The sequence below is a fragment of the Siphateles boraxobius genome, unplaced genomic scaffold (assembly GCF_051911475.1).
Source record: "Siphateles boraxobius isolate OS27281-9 unplaced genomic scaffold, OSU_SipBor_1 15, whole genome shotgun sequence".
Taxonomy (NCBI): Eukaryota; Metazoa; Chordata; class Actinopteri; order Cypriniformes; family Leuciscidae; genus Siphateles; species Siphateles boraxobius.
The window spans coordinates 2,791,745-2,816,239 of record NW_027508755.1 but is presented as its reverse complement, the minus strand read 5'-3'; the positions used below and the strand labels follow the sequence as shown (position 1 = coordinate 2,816,239).

The window sequence follows — 24,495 nt, the reverse complement described above, 5'->3', positions numbered from 1 at the left end:
TTGCCACTAGTGTCAAAATGTTATTGTGCAAATAATGACCCTTTGAATACTTAGGGTTTTTGAGTTTCAAAACTATTAGTAGGGCCACCAGAACTAGGAACGCCTACGTAGGGCTGCACGATTATGGTTAAACTGATAACCACAATTATTTTGCTCAAAATTATAATCGCGATAATTAATCAGGCATAAGACATTTAACGTTATATATAAAAAGTGGTAATGTACCAAGCTACACGTCACCCAAAAGGTTAATTTGACCAACAATGATTATTTCATCAGATGGCAAGTCAATACAAAATGCATGATTTTGATAAGCGATTTGTGATGCGTCTTCACATTAGATGTTCTAAGTAACACAATTCGGTTGCAAATGGGACAAACTAGAGATCCAGATCACTCTGCAAATTCGTACTGCAAAGAGCGATGGCCTACTTGTTGATACGCACTAAAAACTGTCAGTGGTTGTCGTTCACATCAACTGATTCACATCAGGAAAAGTGGTAAAACCTTTAACTTCAAAAGATAGAACAGTGAAACTCCTCATAAATCGCTGAGGGTTTGAGTGAAAAGCTCTGTTTGGGGGATTTAAGCTATTTACATCTGGCAACCACAAATGTTAACGCTAGTGGGGACTTGTTACCAATGCAAGATAACGCAAATGCAAAAAAGAAAAAAAAAAGAAAAGCATTTTCAGGATAATTAACAAGCGGTCAAATATCGCGATGATTATAAAAAAAAAAATCGATAGAAGCAAATATCAGTATCGCAATTTAAACACAATTAATCACAAATAAAGTGTTTTGCATGTAAACTGGGATACGACAAATTGGTAACACTTTACAATAAGGTTCATTAGTTAACATGAACTAAGAATAAACAATTCTTCTTCAGCATTTATTAATCTTAATAAATACTATTAATGTTATTAATTAAAATAAATTAATGTTATTAATTTCAACATTTACCAATACATTATTAAAATCAAAGGTTGTATTTATTAACATTAGTTAATGCACTGTGAACTAACATGAACAAACTTTGAACAGCTGGATTTTTATTAACTAACATTAACAAAAATGATTAAATACTGTAACAAATGTATTCCTCATTGTTAGGTCATGTTAGTTAATCAATTAACTAATAAACCTTATTGTAAAGTGTTACAGACAAATTTAAGGTATAATTGAAAAAAAGGACACAGATCCCCTTTAAGCAAGGTCAATATTGTGAGTTTGTGGTTATGTCAGGCTTACTGGTGATCATGCTTTCTCTGGAGTTTGGCCAGTTCTTTCTGCTTCTCTTTGTAACGCTGTTGCAGTTCTGCCAGCCTCACCCGCATCTCCAACTCCTGCCCGTCCATACTGTCCACACCTTTCACAGGACACACCTACAGGAACACAAGACAACAACCCTTCCCTTAGTTACTGGTTACTGGCTCCAACCTCGGATGACTTCTGGACAGACTTTTGGTTCTAGCCCTGAATTAAAACTAGGGATGCACGATATATCGGCCGCTGTAACGTCATCGGTCGATATACGTTTCTTTTTAATGTTATCGTTATCAACCTGATAAGAAAATCTGGCCTATATATTAAAGCCGATAAATAATGGATTATGTCCTTAAGTTGAGACACTTCAGATGCCCACTGTTCTACATGATGGATTTGAATTGCATGAAATATGATTGCAATCACTTTCAAATAGGAAAATACAGTAAAGTGCAACAGTCCGTTATATCGGCTACATAAAATTATCATGAGAACAAAATAATTGTGTGCTTGAGACATGGTGGTTAATGGTGAGACTTTTGTTCTTGTAATCAGGCTCTCAAAAATTATATTAAAATTTCGATTTAGATTTATCGGCCAATATATCGGTTATCGGCTTTCAAACAAAGAATAATCGGTATAGCCCAAAATTTTCATATCGGTGCATCCCTTGTTAAAATCTTTCTTAAATTTTAGTTTGTTACAGTCTTTGTGACACAAAAAAGGACTAAAGAGAAAGAATACAAATAAAGTAGGACGTAGAAAACATATTTGTTAAATACAGTAACAGTATATAAACAACTGAGCATATGCAACATAATAACATATATTCCGAACTACATGAAAAACATGTATATGAGAGAACAAAGCAAGGGTGTGTTACTGGCTCATGGCGAGGTGTCCAGCTGCATTTTCTGCGCAAGTTGAGAGATCTTCTAGCCGGAAACTGCATCTCAACATCTGTGGCGCCGCGATCCTGAGAGCCCAATTCAAGAGCGCGAGCTGCGGCCAAAGTGGCCAAACTCTGCAGGTCGAAAATCCACTGATCTTCTCCTTTTGATGAAGAACAAGAAACACAATAAAAATAAGTCAAACCAAAAATTATTTAGACACCAGATATATATATATATATATATATATATATATATATATATATATATATATATATATATATATATATATACATATACACACACACACAGGTCCTTCTAAAAAAATTAGCATATTGTGATAAAGTTCATTATTTTCCATAATGTAATGATAAAAATTAAACTTTCATATATTTTAGATTCATTGCACACCAACTGAAATATTTCAGGTCTTTTATTGTTTTAATACTGATGATTTTGGCATACAGCTCATGAAAACCCAGAATTCCTATCTCAAAAAATTAGCATATTTCATCCGACCAATAAAATAAGCGTTTTTAATACAAAAAAAGTCAAACTTCAAATAATTATGTTCAATTATGCACTCAATACTTGGTCGGGAATCCTTTTGCAGAAATGCCTGCTTCAGTGCGGCGTGGCATGGAGGCAATCAGCCTGTGGCACTGCTGAGGTGTTATGGAGGCCCAGGATGCTTCGATAGCGGCCTTAAGCTCATCCAGAGTGTTGGGTCTTGGGTCTCTCAACTTTCTCTTCACAATATCCCACTGATTCTCTATGGGGTTCAGGTCAGGAGAGTTGCCAATTGAGCACAGTAATACCATGGTCAGTAAACCATTTACCAGTGGTTTTGGCACTGTGAGCAGGTGCCAGGTCGTGATGAAAAATGAAATCGTCATCTCCATAAAGCTTTTCAGCAGATGGAAGCATGAAGTGCTCCAAAATCTCCTGATAGCTAGATGCATTGACCCTGCCCTTGATAAAAGACAGTGGACCAACACCAGCAGCTGACATGGCACCCCAGACCATCACTGACTGTGGGTACTTGACACTGGACTTCAGGCATTTTGGCATTTCCTTCTCCCCAGTCTTCCTCCAGACTCTGGCACCTTGATTTGCGAATGACATGCAAAATTTGCTTTCATCCGAAAAAAGTACTTTGGACCACTGAGCAACAGTCCAGTGCTGCTTCTCTGTAGCCCAGGTCAGGCGCTTCTGCCGCTGTTTCTGGTTCAAAAGTGGCTTGACCTGGGGAATGCGGCACCTGTAGCCCATTTCCTGCACACGCCTGTGCACGGTGGCTCTGGATGTATCTACTCCAGACTCAGTCCACTGCTTCCGCAGATCCCCCAAGGTCTGGAATCGGTCCTTCTCCACAATCTTCCTCAGGGTCCGGTCACCTCTTCTCGTTGTGCAGCGTTTTTTGCCACACTTTTTCCTTCCCACAGACTTCCCACTGAGGTGCCTTGATACAGCACTCTGGGAACAGCCTATTTGTTCAGAAATTTCTTTCTGTGTCTTACCCTCTTGCTTGAGGGTGTCAATGATGGCCTTCTGGACAGCAGTCAGGTCGGCAGTCTTACCCATGATTGCGATTTTGAGTAATGAAACAGGCTGGGAGTTTTTAAAAGCCTCAGGAATCTTTTGCAGGTGTTTAGAGTTAATTAGTTGATTCAGATTATTAGATTAATAGCTCGTTTAGAGACCCTTTTCATGATATGCAAATTTTTTGAGATAGGAATTTTGGGTTTTCATGAGCTGTATGCCAAAATCATCAGTATTAAAACAATAAAAGACCTGAAATATTTCAGTTGGTGTGCAATGAATCTAAAATATATGAAAGTTTTATTTATTTATTTATTTTTTACTAGTGGGTGCAGGACACTATAGTTAATTTATGCAAGTGAGGATTGCAAAATAAAATAAACTGTGACATATTATACCCAAAAATTCTTCATACAGTGACTATCAGTAATTTTGATAAAAACATTTGGGACCAAAAATTATTCAGACACTTTGACCTGACGATGTTTTGCTGAAGTGTTTTTTCTTTAATTGCTAATGTGAACTTTTTACACCACAGACTGAACAGAATGAAGCATTGCTTGGTAATTGGTTGACCTAAACTGGTATTATCTAATTGTGTAGTTAAATTTAACAGCTGAAAGATATTCAACATAATTCATCTGTGAGACAGTCTAACAGAAGGACAAAACCACTGAAATATCAACTGATTCAGAGTCATATTTTATTGCCATTTTTTAAATTATAGTGAATTAACTCTGATAATGTGAGAAATGTGAAGGTGTCTGAATAAACTTAGGTGTGACTGGTTATTTCTAAACAGGTTCTCACACCTAACATACCTGGAGTTTTACTGCAGCTTTGGTGATAGCGCTGCAGTTCGAGATCCGCCAGTTCACTGAGCAGCTCCATGCCGTGACAGGATGAGTTCAGCGGGACACAGGATCCCTGGGATTGGTAGGAGACGGGAGGAGAGGGAGGAGGACAGTCTCCACAGAAAGCTGCTGCAATCAGGAGCTCCAGACTCCAGTAACTCGACGTGGGATTCTGGGAGCAAGTTGGAGATTCAACCGTTGCACAGATTTCCTTGTGCTCTTCCTCTTCAACCACTGCAGCCTCTGCTTGGACGATGGCGTTTGGTGAACAATCAGAGGCGCGTGGTTGTTGTGGTAATGGAGGTCCCTGTTCCTTTAGTGTCTCTAGACTCGAATCCTGAAGAATATCTTCACCCACTTCTTCCTCAAAGGTAACGGTTGGCTCTTCTTGACGGATTGCTTCCTCAGATAACAGGGTAGGTCCTACTTCACAGTCTGAAACTTCAACAGGTGTGCAAATGATCTTGACACGCTCCTTTTCCTGATTAGCCTCTACGGGTTCACAGCATCCCATCTCCACTTCGTCCCCTTGCACAAACACACGCTCGGGCTGGTCCTCGACTGGCCGTGTGGCATCGACTTGCATCGTTGGCTCTTGGAGAGGCCTCACCATTGCATGGCAATCCAGGCCCTCTCCCAAGCTGGAAAGAGCTGGAGGAGTGTGTTCAACAGGTCGAGTCTGAACATCTTCTAGATCCGCAGGCTCTGCAAGCTGCACATCTTGAGTGTTGGGGCCAGTCCTGTATCCCATGTTGATTTCTGGATAGGTATATCCAGGTGGCAAATCTATGAAAGGGAACATAAATGAAGCTCAGTTGCGTCAAGAACAAAGCCTTTAAAAATATCAGCGTAAAAGCAGGCTTGTTTTACACTTTTGGCAACTTTATAAGGGTGACATGTTTCACCTTCATCCTTCCCTCACACTTTGTAACGCATCTTTCCCTCACGGATCAAAATGACCTGAAGCCCTAAAATTATATTTTTTCCCCCCCTTTTTTCAGAAAGCTTATTTCATTTCATTTTGCGAATATTTTTTCTATTTTATAATGCAGGTTTTTGTTGTTATTTTTCATTTTATTTACCTTTAAATTACTAGTTTTGATCAATAAATAATAAAAAAATGCAGTCATTTAAGTGCATTCCTCACATTCTTTCAACTTAAATTCAAAATCATTTACAACTTCATGCATAAAACTTTAATTCAGATCAAAATATCTTACATCGGGTGTCTCTGTCGAACTCTTGTGGTAAAAAAAAATAATATAACATAATATTTCATGACTCTAGATGGCCTTATATCTCTATATGGAGCAAATGAGCTGTTCCTCTGGGTCCTAAAGTCTGTTCCCTTCAGATGCATTCAGATACACATGTAGACATTATAAAATATTATACCCTAAGTTTTAGCATTTTCAGTTTGAATTTTGAGCATTTTTTGGTTTTTCTATGTGTCTTGAAGCATTCCTTGCATTACATTAATTCATAAACGGGTCAAATTGACCCGCGAGCGAAGGATTGGTTTCATTTTTAAATTTCAACCACAAAACTCCTCGAATCCATTACTTTTTTTGTGTGTGCATTCATGGTTCAAGTGCGACAAAAGTCCTAGGGTCTTGACCCCTTTGATGAACACTCAAATGTTTTTACATTTTCAGTTTTTACTGGCTTGTTTTACACTTTTGACAACCTTATAAGGGTGACTTGTTTGTTTAAAAAGCTTTGTGTCAGAGGTCTTAACAAAAAACGCATTGTATTCCACATGACAGTGACGCTATGCCTTGATCTTAGCTCTTTGTTAAGAAGTGCAGCTGTTAAAGGGGTAACTGAGGTAAAACAGGGCTCTCTCTCTCTGACACCGCTATATCTTTGGCATGCAGCAACAGTTAGTGAGGTGTTAATGATGATAAAGAAGGTGTAGGCTGGGGATGGGGTGAGTCTGGACGAGGTGTTTCTCCATCTTTACTGATGTGATGGCGCTGGGGAGCTGAGCTGGCGGCCATTTTCTGCATTTATCAGCAGCTTTAGTCAATCGTGCTCTTGCCTATATAACCACCCACACAGAGCCACAGAGTCTAAAAAAAGCCCTGATTGTTTCTGCATGAGGGGCTCAGCATGAATAACAACCAACATGTGGCTCATGTGTTTTTGATGCATTATGACTTGAAGCAGGACGACGCTAAATACAGGTGTAAACTGAGGTCTGAAACGTTTTGACCTTGTCCACTTTTGACCACTTCCAGAGGGAGTTGAAAACACATTTGACTGGAATTCTTTCATAGTGTAAACGCTCATGTGATCGAATGTGTTCAAAGAGACACAAAAGATCGTCTTCTCTCTGTCTACTGACCTCATGTGTGAACATTACGGGAAGAGCTCTGGCCAGACGGGGTTTAAACTTTGACAGATGTAGACCCTAGTTTGTTTTGAAGATGAAAACATACCAAACACAATGTTCTCTCACCATTCCTGATTTCTAACACACACTCACGGCGTTTGGCTGGTGTTGTGTCTGTCAGAGCAGAAATTAAAGCTGATGCTCTCCGTGTATTTTTCCGTCATCTCTGGATGCGTTCATATGTAAATTGGACAAACTTATTCCGTCCATTAGATTGAAAGATCTGAAAAAACCCACACATTTACCCACCCACAGACACTCCCCTAGAAGAAATCAGGACAGAAGTGATTGGAAGTGGACAAACGGGTGTAAACGGGAATGTGTCTCCTTTGTCCACTTGTTATCCGATCGACCAAAACACATCTTATTACCAGGTATAAACAGGGATTTAGCTTCAAAACAGTGACAGAAGACAGACAAGACTGTTACAAGTCATTATCACACGGCTTTGTGGAATACTTGATTCTGATTGGTCAATAGCGCCACCCAGCGGTAAATTATTCCCCGATAACAACCGCTGAAAACAGAAACACAGGCTCATCTGGTCACTGAAGTCAGCAGCGCTGTACGCCTGCTAGGAACGGTTATTCTTCAAGGAAGTTTTGCTTTTATTGAGCTAATAAAATATTAAAACTCAGTCAAATCAATATTTTGTGTACAATTATTTAATTATGCCATCCAGTAATCTAGTATCGTGGACTCGCTCTCTTGTTTCATACAAACGGTGCTGCCATTTTATGACTATTGCTGTGTAAACTGTTGGATTATAGTATAACAAAGATGTACGATTTTAGAACAGTTCAATCTGAAATCAATATCTCTTATCCCCATAACCATTTATGTGGCAAAATACCGTGTAATAAGTGGTGTGACTGTATACCGTATCTCTTAAATGTCCGGCTAGTTTGAACTGCTCTCTCCATGGAAGCTTTGCATTTAAAAGACCTGATAGAATATTTCATCTCAAGATCAATATTTCGTGTCTAATTATTTACTTATGTGGCAAGTAGCCGTGTAATAAGCGGGATAATGTTCATCCAGCCGGTTGTTATCTCAGAATAAACCCCCTTCAGGCTGATGCACGACTGTCCTGATCACCCTGAAGGAGGTTTATCCTGAGATAACAAACAGCTCGATGTACATTATCTCTTACACAAAAGTAAAAGCCTTGTATTTTTTATTCATATAAAAATCATAAGTGTCATATATTGATATGTAAAGAAGAATATCTCATCACCAAGCTCCGTGGACTGAGGATAGTCGGAAGGAAGGCTTTTAGTGATTTTACTTCACCAAAGTTGCATTGATACATATTTTTTGGCTTTAATATATGTATTGTCTGGAAACCATTTTATAAAAGCAATAAGGCCAAAGTGCTGCATAGTGATAATAACAACGCCCTTCAGCCGTGACTTATTCACGATAAAGCACAGCCTCTCGTACCTTATTGCTTGATTATATTGATATGTAAGGAAGAATATCTCCTCACCGGGCTCCATCGACTGAGGATAGTCCTGAGGCGGCTGGCCTTCCACCCTCTTCTCCTGGGACTCCACAGCTTTGGGCAGTTGTGATGGGGAAGGACTGATGGCCGGGGAGCGGGGCGTCACAGCGACTGGACTCGGGGCGGGACAGGGAGTAGAGGGGGTGCTTTTAGGGTGAGGTCGCATACAAGGGGACCGGCAGCAAGGGGACAAGTGTGCAGTGGATCCCCTGGGAGGAGAGGAGGCCCGGTTGGACGGGCCGTAGGAATAGCATTTAGCAGGTTTGGGAGTCCTTGGATCAGATAGGATGTCTTCTAGATCCATGCTCTGCTCCTCTGGTTTCTTTTGCACCTATGCATTAAAGAAGTCAAGTCACATTTATTTATATAGCGCCTTTTACCATACAGATTGTTTCGAAGCAGCTTTACAGAGATAACAGGAAAATAAATGCAACAAAGTTTGTTTCCAGAAGAAAAAGAATGACGGAAAGTCAGAAAGGAAAGATAATTCAAGCCTCATAATGAGATCTGGAATATTTAGTTAAAGTAACCAACATATATAGTCAAACCAAAAATTATTCAGACGCCAGATATAATTAGCGATTTTTTTTACTAGCGGGTGCAGGACACTATAGTTCATTTATGTAAGTGAGGAGAGCAAAATAAAGTAAACTGTGACATATTATACCCAAAAATTCTCCATACAGTGACTACCAGTAAAATTTATACAAATTTGGGACCAAAAATTATTCTGACACTTTGACCTGACCATGTTTTGTTGAAGTGTTTTTTCTTTAATTGCTAATCCAACCTTTTAACACCACAGACTGAACAGAATGAAGCATTGCTTGGTAATTGGTTGAGCTAAACTGGTATTATCTAATTGTGTAGTTAAATTTAACAGCTGACAGATATTCAACATAATTCATTTGTGAGACAGTCTAACAGAAGAACGGACAAAACCAGTGAAATATCAAATGATCTGATAACTCTGAGTTCTTGTTATATTTTATTACCATTTTCAAATCTATACCGAATAAACTGTGATAATGTTAGAAATGTTGAAAGTGTCTGAATAAATGTTGGTTTGACTGTATTTCTAAGACTGCCAAGTCATGCAATCTGCCTATGCATTAAAGAAAGGAATTCAAGCCTCATATCATATAGATCTGGACAAGTTGGTTAATTAAAGGGAACTGCCATATATTCTCAAGACTGCCAGGTCATGCAATCTGCACATCAATGTAATCGCAATTTGACACCCCTGTATTGCTGAATCAGGTTTCAAATTAGTCCCTAATGGCTTAGATCTATTGATTTTAACCTGCAATCAAAAAGAGTAGTGCTTGGTCCGATCACGTCACAGTATTGCAGACTGCATTTAGTTTTAGTGTGTGTAGAATGAAACTGGCTCTTGGAGGAAGTTATGAATCCTAGGGAGCAGTTGTGGTTTTGTAGGGGGATTTTTTTTAAATAAAACTCATGATTTATTGGCTCCAAATGTAGTTTACTCCCCTGCACAAAAAAACAACTGTCTAGTTCCACGGAAAAGAGCACATCCTCTCTCAGTATCAGGTGTCAAACATTAATTCATTTGAAAACCCACTGCATTTTGTACAGTCTGATATAAAACGGCTATATGTAGGCTTGGGAATCAAAAACTTGAGGTCAGGCATCGGATACTTGTTATAAAATTTTAATTTTGATTCTTCTTATCGATTCCTTTGTGAGCATTTCAATATTACTTTAAACAATTCAAATGGGAGAGGACTCGCGTGTTGTTTTCTGTGTTGCGCAGTACGCACACATCAAAAGTTATTTTTATGTGATTTTAAACCATTCAATCCCGAAGCGACTCTATAACTATATTGGGCAACTCTTAAAGTGACAGCAGCTCCCGTCTCTATAATAACACTAATCAAACAACAAAAGACAAAGATAAAATTCGCTCGTTCTTGATTGAATAACTTTTGTAACTATAAATAAAATTCACATTACAAATATAAAGTGCAGTATTATTTTACATTTGAATACAGTTTCTGTACTTGAAAAACTGTTTATTTTCAATTGTATGATTTGCAATAAGACTAAATGTGAACGATATCTAAGGTTTGTTTTTAACCTTATTGGAATCGAAATTAGGAACTGATAAGAATCAGAATCAATAAGCAGAATTTAAATTGGAATCGGATTCGTTAAAGGTGCAGTGTGTAATCTTTAGCGGCATCTAGTGGTGAGGTTGTGAATTGCAACCAACAGAAGTTACGGTGGCCGACAGGAAGTGATGTCGTCGTATGAGACAGCAGAGAGTAGCCAGTTCAGCTGTAAAGAGGTTTCTTTACAAAGATAAATTAAGAAATTATGTTTACTTAATTATTCAGTAAAACGATATGTTTTTGCGAATATTATTGTTACTTGTTCAACATTGTGTCAATGTTTTATTCGCTGACTTTAGTTAGCTTCTTTGCACGAAGAACAACATAGTGGCAAAACGCGTTTGTCCGTTTAGGGCCACTGTAGAAACATGGTAATGTTTCATAAAGTAATGAAAACATAACGGTTCATTATGTAAGGTCTTTATACACCACTGAAAACATAGTTATAAATATGATATTGTATTTCTGTCAACAGATCGTCCTAAATATTATACAATGTACCTTTAAAATCCAAAATGATTTTAGCTCTACGAGGGGTTGTGTGTACCTGGCTGTGGTTGACTCTGGCTCTCTAATTAAATGTTTTACAATAAGACTAAATGTGAACTATATCTACGGTTTTTTAACCTTAAGGAACCTTATTTGAATCGAAATTAGGAATTGATAAGCAGAATCGAAATCGGTAAAATTCAAATGATCCCCAACGCTAGCACTACGAGGGGTTGTGTGTGTGTGTATGTGTATGTGTGTGTACCTGGCTGTGGTCGACTCTAGCTCTCTGCTGTAGCTCTGTGGTATTTGCAGCTCTGTGTGATGGAGGTGGTGGCGTGTGATGGTTCGGGTGTTGCTGATGCTGAAGCTGCTGGTGTTGCTGGAGAGCGTAAAGCTCCTGTTGGCGTAGAAACTGCGAGCGAGGATACACAGCGGGATGCTGCATGTGGGAATGTGCCCCTCGGGCCCTGTAGACTGGGGGCCACAGGCCAGACTGCTCCATCACATCTAAGCAGAGAAACACAAGTGTTAGTCTTATCATGCGGAAGGCCATGTTAGAGATCAGATCGTAAGTTAACATCTGACAAGTTAATTAAGAATTTTTCACAAATTCTTTTTTCACAAATTGTTTTACAAAAGCAAATCTTAAGTTGATTTACGATTCTTATCCTTTCTTATAAAATCTCATCATATCTGTAGTTAAGGAATCTTAAACCCCTGCATCGAGTTCGGTAATGAACTCTCAGGTCTGTTACCAAGCAACCAACAACACGCAAACAACTGCTGTGAAGTAAAATGAAAAAAACTACAGAGATTAAAATGAAGAAACAAAATAAGTGGTGTTTTTATTAAGTGAAGTTTTGATAAGCTTGGTAGAAAGAGCAAAGCCTAATCCTTTTATTTAATATTAGTCTGTAATTATTTGTTAGAGTTTTGTCATTAAAGTGCAGCACATAATTTAGGTGTTCACAAAGTCTTTCACCCCCATCACAATATTGCTGTTCTTCATCTTGTATCATTAAATAAATGTGACGCCATTCTCAGACATGGCTTTAATTACACTGAGGAAAATTATAAATGGAACACTTTTGTTTTTGCCCCCATTTTTCATGAGCTAACCTTTATGACTTTTTCTATGTACACAAATGGCCTATTTCTCTCAAATAATGTTCACAAATCTGTCTAAATCTGTGTTAGTGAGCCGAGATAATTCATCCACCTCACAGGTGTGGCATACCAAGATGCTGATTAGACAGCATGATTATTGCACAGGTGTGCATTAGGCTGGCCACAATAAGGCCACTCTAAAATGTGCAGTTTTATCACACTGCACAATGCCACAGATGTCCCAAGTTTTGAGGGACCGTGCAACTAGCATGCTGACTGCAGGAATGTCCACCACAGCTGTTGCCCGTGAATTGAATGTTCATCTTTCTACCATAAGCCGTCTCCAAAAGAGTTTCAGAGAATTTGGCAGTACATCCAACCGGCCTCACAACCGCAGACCAGGTGTAACCACATCAGGCCAAGAGCTCCACATCCAGCATCTTCACCTCCAATATCGTCTGCACAGAGATACCGTGACGAGATCCTGAGCCACAATTTTTGTGCCATTCATCCACGACCATCACCTCATGTTGCAGCATGTTAATGCACGGCTCCATGTTGCAACGATCTGTACAAAAATGCCTGGAAGCTGAAAACATACCAGTTCTTGCATGGCCAGCATACTCACCGGACATGTCACCCATTGAGCATGTTTGGGATGCTCTGGATCGGCATATACAACAGCGTGTTCCAGGTCCTGCCAATATCCAGCAACTTCGCACAGCCATTGAAGAGGAGTGGACCAACAATCCACAAAACTGCACATTTTAGAGTGGCCTTTTATTGTGGCCAGCCTAAGGCACACCTGTGCAATAATCATGCTGTCTAATCAGCATCTTAATATGCCACACCTTTGAGGTGGATGGATTATCTCAGCAAAAGAGAAGTCCTCACTAACACAGATTTAGACAGATTTGTGAACAATATTTGAGAGAAATATGCCTTTTGTGTACATAGAAAAAGCCTTAGATCTTTGAGTTCAGCTCATGAAAAATGGGGGCAAAAACTAAATGGTTGCATTTATAATTTTGTTCAGTGTATATGATTTTTACAGTTGGCTTTCAAATACTTGGGGTTGGACACCATTGGGGTTGTCCTAAAGTTAAGACCGTTTTTAGGATTTTTTGTGGAGTTAGGATGCTTCTGTAATACCCTTTTCCTATCCGTAGTTAACGTAAGATTTTGCACTTAAGAAATTTAATTTTGTAATAGCTCTTGTCCTAAATTAGGTCCTAACTGAAATTGCCATGGTTACCAAACAGATAAGATAGGATTTAAAAGTTAGGATCTTTCTGTAATATATGGGTCTCACTTAGAGTTTTGAAATGGGTACAGGATAGTTTTAATAGTTTTCAAGAAGCTTTTAATGATTTAAATCTAGTCTTCAATAGCACAAAAAAAAAGGTAATGTGGTTTGGAAAGAACCCTCTGTGTTATAAAGATATAACATCCTTCAATGGAGCAAAACTTGACATGGTATCTTCATACAAATGACTGCTCCATCACATCTAATCCATCACATCTTAGCACACAAGTGCTAAGGTCCTTGCACACTGAGTCCGAAATGTTCGCATGCGTATTTTCGTATACGTCATTCAGTGGCTCTGAATTGTCAAAACACCTCTCAAAATGCTTGCTTACGGATGCGAAAAACGCAGAAAATAGAACCCGATCCGAATTTTTTTATGACGGACGAAAGTTTTGGAGGCAGTGTGTATAACGTGATTGACATAACGTGAGGTCGTATTTATTTTTTAACTTTTAAATTTTGGAAGAGAAGGTTGTTGGAGTCCCTGTGACACAAAAAGGACCAAAACCTTAATGAACTAAAACGATAACTACAAAAATTACACAAGAATTAGAAAAAACATACTTTAGGTTTGGATTCTTTAATGTTGGATGGTCTGATTTCAATCAACCAGCCAACCAACCAACCAACCAATCAATCAACCAGCCAATCAACCAACCAACCAACCAACCAACCAACCAACCAACCAACCAACCAACCAACCAACCAACCAGCCAGCCAACCAACCAACCAACCAGCCAACCAGCCAAAATCACAAGATATTTTTTGAAGAATGTTAAATTTTTTGTTGATTACTAAACAGTTTTGGTTACAATTGACTTCCACTGTATGGACAACTTATTAGTAACTCTGGCCTATACTGAGTTCAAGAGAGACCCGTCAGCCAGCAATCCCACGCTCTTTTTGGTGTCTTGCTCCCTGTTCACCACTTTCGTTTTCAAACACTTAACTGCATTCCTCCCTCAATTTTTCTCACACTAGATGTTCTCCGACCCAAATGTGCAGCCTTGTGAGCACAGCATGATATATGCTTACAAAAATAATAATTTGGTTAAAACGAAAAGTCAACATAATGGAAGCAGTTCCCATTAGAATAAATATTACACAATCATTTGACAAACTATATTCACTCCCTTTCCCTTGAAAAATCTCCTTCTCTGAAAACCACAGTGGGCCAATACTATAGCATGTAGTCTAGGCGACTTCTTAGTTCCCATGTCATGGATAAACTCCTGCCATTCCCCTGGCAGGAACAAAAAAAAAGAAAGAAAGCCATCCGTGCACATCCACAGTGACACATCTTTAGCCTCTGCAAGTCAAATATGGTTTTCTAGTTTTCCCATTTCACATATTTTCATTAATGTGCATCTTCAGCTTGATCCCACTCTCACCCACCCCTGTCCTTGCCTTGACAAGTCACAGACCTTTGCGCTGAGACATTAACCCAGCCTAACTAATGTTTCCCGGGGGAAGGCTTTTGTGGATGCACTTCCCCTTTGAGCTGATATTCCTGTGGAGAACAGAAGGAAGTGTGCCTTCTAAGGGGCCGTTTACAAGACACCGTTTTCAACTAAAAACGTAAAACTTTATGCGTTTTGGATGTTCGTTTACATGACAATGGCGTTTTGGGCACCTGAAAACACAAACTTTTGAAAACGGGTTTTCCAAGTGTAAGTTTTTGAAAAACGATCTCCATGTAAACAGCAAAAAGGTGAACCTCTGAAGACGATAACGTCATACAAATGCGTATTACGTGTTCAGTCTACAGTGTTTCATCGCCATCTACTGGCCTGGTCACAGAATACAGCGTTTTTAGTCGTTTTCGCGGATCCGTGTGAATGGGGATCGTTTTGACAATGGTGTCGTCTGTACGTGGAAAACTCAAAGCAAAAACTTCTCAGTTTTAAGAACATTATTGTCATGTAAACGTACCCTAAGACATTAAAATTATTCCATTTCACAGCCTGTTTGCAGAGCAGAGGCCTGTGTAGACTTATAAGGCTAGGAGGTATGGTTACTTCAGCTTGTTTTGAGCACATATGGCAATAGCTTTGAGGGGGATGGTGAGAGCATCCTGACCCGGACCATGTGGGGGTGGAGCAGGTGGTCGACCGGAAACTGTTTGTGCGATTCAGTGCATCACATGCATGCTTTCGCCCTTCTTAGCAATCTCATAGGCCGTTATTCATAGCAGCTCTTTATCTTAAAAAAGATATGGACATTTTAATATCCCAGGTAACAGTAATCTCAGGTCTTACTACACTGTAAAAAAGCTCTAGTTTAAAGGACTTTGACTCACAAATACACTGAGATGTTTAAAGAAACAGAATTCTCCAAAATGTTGTTCCAACTAGTCAAACAGTTGTCTGAAGTTTTCAATATTACAGAATTTATTTTAAACATTTGTTTTGTCATTACTGTCTGTTTTGTTGTGATGGTAAGAGCTAATCTTTTTTACATTTGTTGACTGTCAGCATTTTTAAAGTCTGCGTGTCAAGTGTTTATGACTACATGCAATCATCTATCTTTATCTCTTATTCATTAGGATACTGTGCACACCTGAAGATTAGTCGACTAGACTTTAAAGTCCTACTTAAGTGCCTTGGAAAGTACAGCTTTGTTTGATGCGTTGACGTAATTTCAAATGAAATGGGAAACTGAGGCGGGACATATTGAATGGCTCCTCCCCCTTTTCAAATAGCCAATAGCGTTTAGTTTCCCTTACAGACTGCAAGTCTTACATGGAAGTGAATCCGAGCACTGATGATACGCTGATTCAATAGTAGAAGTGTGAATACATTCTAGCCATTTCATTCTTAACCAACGTACAGTTGGAAAACTGAGAAAAACTGGAGCGTTTGAGCAACACACACTCCAACCCATATTGCTCTGTGACGTGTCAACGCTCGCTTCGGCCAGGTGGTGTTTATAGCAGAGCGGGCGGAGCTTCAGATTCTAGAGAGCAAGTGATTGGACAGAAGATGTGATGAGAAGCTGAAGTCCGCGTTTGTCATTGTTTTGGAACACACCAGCTTATTCATAACCTTAAGGCTAACAAATTCATAATAAAAGCTAAAAAACTTTTAGATTAAATTTTGATTTCAGGGGGCCTTTAAACAAGTCTGCCTGTGACTAGTCAGAGCATGTTTTAGAAGTGTGCACACTACAAGAGCGTCAGTGATAGTTGTGCAGTGTGCACTTGGTACAAGTAAACAGGTGAAATGGACATATAACCTTGAAACCTGAGTGGAAACACTGTTATAGAGCATAATTTTTCAGGCTCGACAACCTGACAGTAAAATCTTCAGGGGGGAACCCATGAGAGCCTCACAAAAAGAATGAATGCTAAATCTGACAAATGGGTCATTCACAGCAGGTCAAATAAACTGAAGATATGGAAGGGAAGGAGAATACACTGCAAAAAGGCTTTTCTTACTTAGTATTTTTGTCTTGTTTCCAGTCCAAATATCAAAAAATTCCTAAATCAAGATGCATTTACTAGATGAGTAAAATGCCATAAGATTTCGTCTCGTCTCGTTTTCCGGGGGAATTAATCAAAATTAAGTGAGTTTTTGCTTAAAAAGAGCCAAATTATCTGCCAATGTGGTAAACTCACTTAATTTGTATTTATTTCTCTAGAAAACAAGATATAATATATATTTTTTTAGATATTTGGACTGGAAACAGGACAAAAATACTAAGTAAGAAAAGCATTTTTTGAAGTGAGGTAGAAAAAGTCGTGGTATATACCGAGATGTGTTGCTGGGTGGGTGGCAGGCTCACTGGGCAGCACCACCAGTTGGGTGGAGGGGTCCTGGGACAGGGGCAGGACTGGCTGAAGAGGGGCAGGCATGGCCGCCGAAAACCCAGGGGGGAGATTCTGATGGAGAGCTGTGTGGCCAATACCTACAGAAACACAAGACAACTTTTAGGATACAACAAAAGCCCTATTCAGATGGTAATTGTTTCTCATGTGGACGTCTGTAAAAAATTAAGTTTGCATGGCACCTCAGTGGTAAACTCATGCATTGAGACGGTGATTTATTGACAGTGGAGGAGCGAGTTTTGTAATCCCACGAACGTGCTGTAAATAAAATGTCATATGGAATAAAACAAAATAAATTTGTATTTAATTTAATAATAGGAAAATAATGTTCTATTTATTATTTAATTATTTAAATCTCATTTTTAAAAATAGGAAGCTAGATGCGAGTATACACTATATATGAAATCTTGCATTTTATCTCAAAAGGATTTTATTTAAAAAAAAAAGAAAATTAGCGAAAACCAAGTTAATGCAGCCTCTTATTTACATGAGCTAAAAATAAAGCTGCTTAGTTTGTATTTTTAATGTTGTGTATAATAGCCTACATATTTTAAAATTGTATCATATATTGCTGCCACAATAACACCCCTATTTCAAATGTTTATGTGTTTTTGACCTGTTTCTCCTTTTTGTTCGCTGAGGTGGAGCCATGATGAAATATTGTTCTTGTAAATACTTTCCAGCATTTCAGTAATAAAATTATACATTTTTAAAATGCATGCAAATTACAGTGAAACAGTTATTGTACGGTGGTCGGCAGTGATCAAAAAAACCGTGAAACAGTTATTGTACGGTGGTCGGCAGTGATCAAAAGGCTTAAAACCGTGAATTTTGAAATGATCTCTTCTTGTAAACTCAGAGATGTGGATTCGGACGGCAATTAAAGCACCACACAAACTTGTTTTTTTTTTCAAAAAACAGTAGGTAATTTTACGCGGGTGGTGGGAGAAAAACACTGACATTGTGGATTCAGACGGCAATAAAATCCCTGACTAACCCTTTAAATGTTGACAATACCTTACGACCCCATGAGAAACAATTACCGTCTGAATAGGGCTAAAGTTGATTTGTTGTTTTTTTAATTTTAAACATGAAAGTATGTCCAATATATCAGTAAAGCAGAAATTAACATTAGAACACCAGAAAGAGCAAAATAAGGGAAAAAGACGATTAAAAATGTATTTCCCAACTTCAACTGTCTCTTCTGTTCTCAACATTACTGACCATAGGAGTGACCGGTCATCCAGAGGGAGGGACTGCCTGTGCGTGGCATCCAGTGGTGGTGCGCAGAGTGTGTGTGTGCAGCCGGGTCTCCTAATTGGCTTGACTGCATTGAAGTGCCACCTGGCACCATGATATGAGAAGTGAGGTCACCATGGCAACTGTTAGAGGGATGGATGTGTGCAAATTCCACTCTTTCCTTGTTATCCCTGCAAAGGCAGATTGGAGACAGGTAAAAGGTCAGGGGTTGAACAAATGTGACAAGTGAAAAAAGAAGTGTGTGAGGGGGTGGATCACTCACCTGATAAACACGTCTCGTTCTCTCTCTAGGCACCGGTGGCCCATGTGCTCTACACTTGTCCTTTTCCTCTCCTCGTCTCCTGGTGAATCTGAAGGATACATGGAGCGTGGAGTGCCTACAAAATGGTTAATACATTTACATCAATGGCTACGTTAGCATGCACAACTTTTGTTTCAATCGGACTGAATTCATTCCAACTGATGAATCTGAAAGTAGTGTTTACATGAACATTTAACATGTAATCGAGTTGATGTGCGCATATTTTACATGTCACAAGCTTCAAATCGGAACAGATTTTTTGACGTGCGCACACTGCATGAATATACAGAGTTTCCCGCTGTTTGCTCATGTAACTATTCTCCTACATTGGTTCTTTATTTGTTTTAAACAGCAGACTTAATATTTATCCATTTCTGGTCGTAATTTGGAGACAATGAGCATATGAACCACTGTGCCGTGCGTCTTATATGTATCACGCAGTAAAAATGCCCCGCACCCAAAACCAGTCATCTGTGGATGAGAATCCGAAACAAGGACTGGTGGGACGTTGTCCTGCTTCACTTCACAGACGCTGAGTGAAAGGAGAATTATAGGATGATGGGACACTCATTTATATGACACTTAATTCAACAGGAAGAACTACGCTATTTTACGTCATTGCACATGCGCAGTCCTTTCAGTTTCGGTTTTCAATCCGATCAAGTGTTTACATGATCAGATTAGAGAAGGAATAAACCACCCCTTTCAATCCGACTGAAATTTCATTCAGAACGAGCTCAATCGAATTACTAACAGATTATTTGGTTGCACGTAAACGTAGCCAGTGATTTTCTCTCATCTGCAACTCTCACTGTTATTGGCACTCTTACATGCAAACAGCTGTCGAGCAGCCTTTCTTTACGGTGGCATGTGTGCTCTCTCTCTTTCAGGAGTAAGAGGGAAAAGCTGTTTCCACTTTGGGTCTTGGCAAGTTCTGCTATTTATTTTTAATCAGTGAAGTCTTCCAGAGATCATTAATAAACAAGCTGCTCTGTTTCCCTGCATGTTGTTTGTTTAAGAAGACCCTGACAGATCAAGAAAGGTCAAGCTTACCTTTCATGGTGGAGTGCACCCGCCCCTGTCGAGCGCTGGGATGGGTCCCCGATGCTTGGCATGGAGGGTCTCTTTGTCTGGCCACAGCAACTGCAATCCCAACCGGAGGCTGTCGCACCTCGCCCTCAACATGTGGGGCTTCTCCTATCTCTCGCCCACGTCCTCCACAATCAGCTCGCTCGTTTTCATTGCTTTGGCCTTTTCTGGAGGGTAGGGTCTGCTTGCCTCCTTGAAGAGAGCAACTGGTGCCATTTGGCCCAGTTTTGAGACTCCCGAGCCCTCCAAACGGGCTCTTCTGGGACAGTAGGAGAGGCTGCTGGTTGCTGTACTTCAGAAGGTTCTTCATAGCACTAGTCTCTCCCTGTGAGCTTGCGACCTCCTGCTGGTTTTGAGGAGGAGCTGGATGAACGGGCGGAGGAGGAGGGGGGCCCATTCCTGCTGTCTGGTGCTGCTGCTGTGTAGGCGGTCTGTTGTTGGTAGCTGCACTGTTAGGCTCCATGTACGCTTTGTGCTGGTTCTCTTCGGAGTGGATGTGATGAGGTTGCATGTCCCAATGCAGCACTGATGGCTGCTGATGTGGGTGATGATGTGCACTGTTGTTGTAGCCGTAAGGTATTTCCATTTTCTGCTTCATCTCCTGGTTTCCATTAGCCTGGGCCATGTCTGCGCCAGGGGTACCAGGGGTATCCGGACCAGCCCTACTGTGCTGTTGGTGACGAATGCGGGCAACTTTCTGTCCATCTCGATGCATGGAGCAGCTTCCATGACCTCCTCCACCGCCCATGTGCTGGGCCATATTCTTCCCAGCAAGAGGTGAGGGAATGGTTGGAGGCCCCGAGTGTGAGCAATCCCTGTAGGGCTGGGAACTGGTGTTGGATTGATTTGGTAAAGGATGGACAGTCTTTGTTTCTTGAGTCAGTGTCGATCTGTAGATGTCCGTTTCCATACTGTTGATGCAGTCAGCACTGCGGGAGCGCACAGTCTGGTGTTGCTGGGAATGGCTCTGCTGTTGTTGTTGCTGCTGCTGTAGATGATGGTGGTGGTTGTGGTTATGGTTATGGTTATGCATCCAGTCAGGGGCTTTTTCAGTTTTTCTGTAAGGATGCTGCTGCTGCTGGGTTGGAGGTTGTTGCGGTTGCTGTTGTTTCCTGGGCCAGTTACCATGATGCCCCCCATTGCCAGCCTTTTCCATTGCCTTGTCCTTGACACCGTTCCCTCCGCCGCCAACCCCCTGGCACTCAGAGCTGCCCATCTGGAAGGGGCCTCCGATTTTCTCCCCAAGGTGGCTAACAGATGCTACAAACGTGGCTCCAGTCACTTTGGGGTCTCTGCAACCACCACTATTGATCCCTTTATCATGTAAGGAAGTATTACCCATGGGGGCTGGCGGTGGAGGGCAGAAAAAGTCAGGATGATGGTGTGGGTGGCGGTTGTGGTGTGCATGATGGGGGTGGCCAGGGTGGAGCTGTAGACAATGGAAACCACCGGGATGCCCCCCTCCAGCAGCTGAAGCCATGGGTAGCGGAGGAGGCACTGAGTAGGACAAAGAATGGTGCAGTGTTTGACCTCGCTCAAGACAGTCCGTAGGAGTCTGTTCACTGATCCGCATCTCTCCACTTATTGCCTCTTTACCACAGCGCCCGTTAGTGCCACCAACCAAATGTCTGTTTTGGACATTACTGGACCCTACATTACCTCTACCCACCCCATCCCCAATGCAAGAAGTCATGGAGCCCTTTGCCCCAGTCCCATGGTCACCATTTTGCATCTTCCCATTGAGCAGACAGGCACTAAGAGCCTTTCCCATGCTTTGTGGATGCTCCTTGTACTCCATAGGTAGAGTGGCTTTGTGTCCCCTGGCATTCATCTCTTCCATAGTGACTGGATGTTGTGGGTGGAGCTGGGGTTGATGGGAGTGATGATGGGGTAGCTGGTGGTGATGGCGGTCTTTAGAATCATGTTTACTACTGGACCTGTCTTTATCCTTTGCAGCTGAAACCACACCTCTGTCTAAGCTAGGCTCTTTAAGGCCCTTGTGTAGGATCACCCCACTCCCTGCATCCCTGTCCCTGCTACAGGAGCCCTGGGGTTGTCCTGAACCTGCCCTTGACATGGGCTGGATGTTGTGATTGGCTGATATGAGTGGGGGCTGGGACGGGAGGCTTCGTAAATAGAAGTTCTCTGTGAAACAGATTGGATATGGCTGTTAATCATTTAAATGAGTGCTCTTAAGCTTTCCTTTAGGGTCAATTTATGGAATTATGTTGGAAGTATCATATTTGGAGACAAAAAACGAGAAGTTGAGTTGCAGAAAGGTAGGAAAGAAAGGTAGAAGTAGAAAGGTTTTATAAAATTGTCAAAAAATAATAATTTTGCCCACCTTTTTGTGTATCATAAAAACGGTGCTGTCCATAGAGGACCCCACTGTTGGCATGGTGATCCAAATGGCTTATGGGAAGAAAGGTGTGGGCTAGACTCCCTGAGAAGCGAGGATACCCTGGGACTGCTGTTGGGAAAGAAAAAAAGAGGGTGTGAACATCAGTGGAAAGGTACCAGAGATAAATTGAGAGAAATAAAGGCTGAGAGAATTGTAGAAATAGAAAAAGAAGAAGTGAAAGTAAGAGAGTGAGAGTGGTATGGAGAGAGAAAGCAATAAGGGAAGGAAATCTCTGATAACAAGACAATCATCACTGAGCCACATTTCTTTTTGGCCGTAAGCGTTTTGGTCCAGATCTAATCCCCCTGTTCCAATGCAGCTGGTGTTCCATATTCACCAATAACCACAGGCTTGGGATGTCATATTTGCCATTCCTATTTGGGTTTCCAATGCAAACAAGATGACGAGTTCTGTCTAGGGAAGTGAAGTAATGGATGAATTTTGTCTCCTGAACATATGGTTCACACTATGCAAATCTCATCAAGTTCCCAGTGCTGAGTTAAGAGATAACACAGTAAAACAATAAGCAAAGAGTCCTCACAGCAGAACATGTGGAGATTTAAGAACGAGGCCAAAGATCAACTTTACTTCAGCTGTCTCAACTCTCCAAAATCTGCCACTAACATAACAAAGCCATGAGGACAGAATTTACAGGAAAACCAAATACCTTTTAAGCATAAGCCTTTGAAGCTTAGTAAAGGCAAGAAGACAATCTTGTAACCTTTAAATATGTGATAAATGTTAGCCTTGTGACTTTCTGAGACAATTACAGTGCTCTGATTGATTATGACTTTTAAACTACTTATAATAAGAGTAATGTAGGAGTACATTACATTACTGAGAAACAGAAAATATTTCCTGATCCACCAAAAACAGTTAATCAGTTAACCTGCTGCAACCTGGATGGCATTATGTTTATATTGGAAGGAGGAGGTAATGTGATAGTAACAGAGCCACAGTTATTTGGCTGCTATGATATAATTTTAGATACCAGTGGACAGGTGTGACAGAAGACAGGGAGTTGATCAGGGCCACAAATTTTTTACTAAATTTAAAAAAAAAATGTTTTCTAAAAAAAAAAAAAAAAAAAAAAAAAGCATTTCTAATTTCTCTACATTTCTCTAATGTATTACATTCATTTTTCTAGATTTCAGTGAAAATGATTTGTGGATAAAGCCCTGGAAGAGAAGTCACTTTGTTCCCCAGGCGGCTTTCTGTGTGAAATACGGAGTTAGGAACAAGCAAAGTATACTTTTGATGGTACCTTCTAGTCATTTTATTTTCTACTTAAAAGCAAATGAAAAGAAATTAGAAATGGTATGCTTTTTTTTCATTTGTGTTTATATCTGAACCATAAACTTTTATCCCAGTTCTTCAGTGATAATTTGAATTATTGTAACAGAAATTATACTGTGTGGTTGAAATTACTGTTTAAAATTTCAATGCTGTCAAAGGTTTGATGGATATAGCCGAATCATTGTCTTTTAGGAACAAGATCGCGTGGGTGTTTAAATTGAGATCGTGATCTTTTAATAATTAATCGTGCAGCTCTATCTTGCAGGTTTGGAACGATATGAGTAAACGATTACAGAATTTAAATTTTTTCGTGAACTATCCCTATAATACAAAAACCCTTCCAATCATATGGAGGCTTGTTTTTCTTTAGACCACAGAAGAAGGTGATAATTGCAAGCTAATTTTTTTATTCTCACTGCCCGTCAGCATTAATAAATACTAATTTATGCCAATTCATTTGAGAATGGAAAAAATATGGCCCCCTTTAAACAATACATTTCTTCTTTGGGTTATGCAAAAGTGTGATACAAGCTTGCGTTATCCAAATCAGTCTTCAGCTGTTTCTGTGTTTTCTTTGTGTGACACTTGGCAGCGTAATCCCGTTTCACAGTGACGTCTGGCTGGGCCCGATAGTGGCTGGTTGCCTCTCAGGGCATGTGAGCGGCACCGCTGGGCATTGCACTGCACATTCAGCCGTTAATCTGGGCAGGACAAGGGAAGGTGCTGTGCCAGCGGGCTAGACGAGGAAGGTTTTACTGCTTAGTGCTGACATTAATGCTGCTAACACTATTGCACTCACAGAAACAGCAGCTGTCTGAAGTGATTG

The 24,495-nt window shown here is 40.3% G+C and overlaps 1 protein-coding gene across 4 annotated transcripts in view; it reads right to left on the bottom strand.

The window, feature by feature from the left end:
- bahcc1a (BAH domain and coiled-coil containing 1a) overlaps positions 1–24,495 on the bottom strand; it is a 132,838-nt gene that overhangs the window by 37,415 nt on the left and 70,928 nt on the right. For 3 of the 4 annotated variants that reach the window (XM_077230656.1, XM_077230657.1, XM_077230659.1), the window contains 10 exons: positions 22,317–22,442; positions 19,937–22,117; positions 18,845–18,959; positions 18,547–18,752; positions 17,247–17,402; positions 11,343–11,587; positions 8,439–8,784; positions 4,522–5,340; positions 2,152–2,321; positions 1,254–1,387 (listed from right to left, as the gene is read on the bottom strand). In XM_077230656.1, the coding sequence (XP_077086771.1) occupies positions 1,254–1,387; positions 2,152–2,321; positions 4,522–5,340; positions 8,439–8,784; positions 11,343–11,587; positions 17,247–17,402; positions 18,547–18,752; positions 18,845–18,959; positions 19,937–22,117; positions 22,317–22,442 (4,498 nt within the window). The remainder of the gene's footprint in view (positions 1–1,253; positions 1,388–2,151; positions 2,322–4,521; positions 5,341–8,438; positions 8,785–11,342; positions 11,588–17,246; positions 17,403–18,546; positions 18,753–18,844; positions 18,960–19,936; positions 22,118–22,316; positions 22,443–24,495) is intronic. The other variant, XM_077230658.1, reaches the window with a different exon arrangement.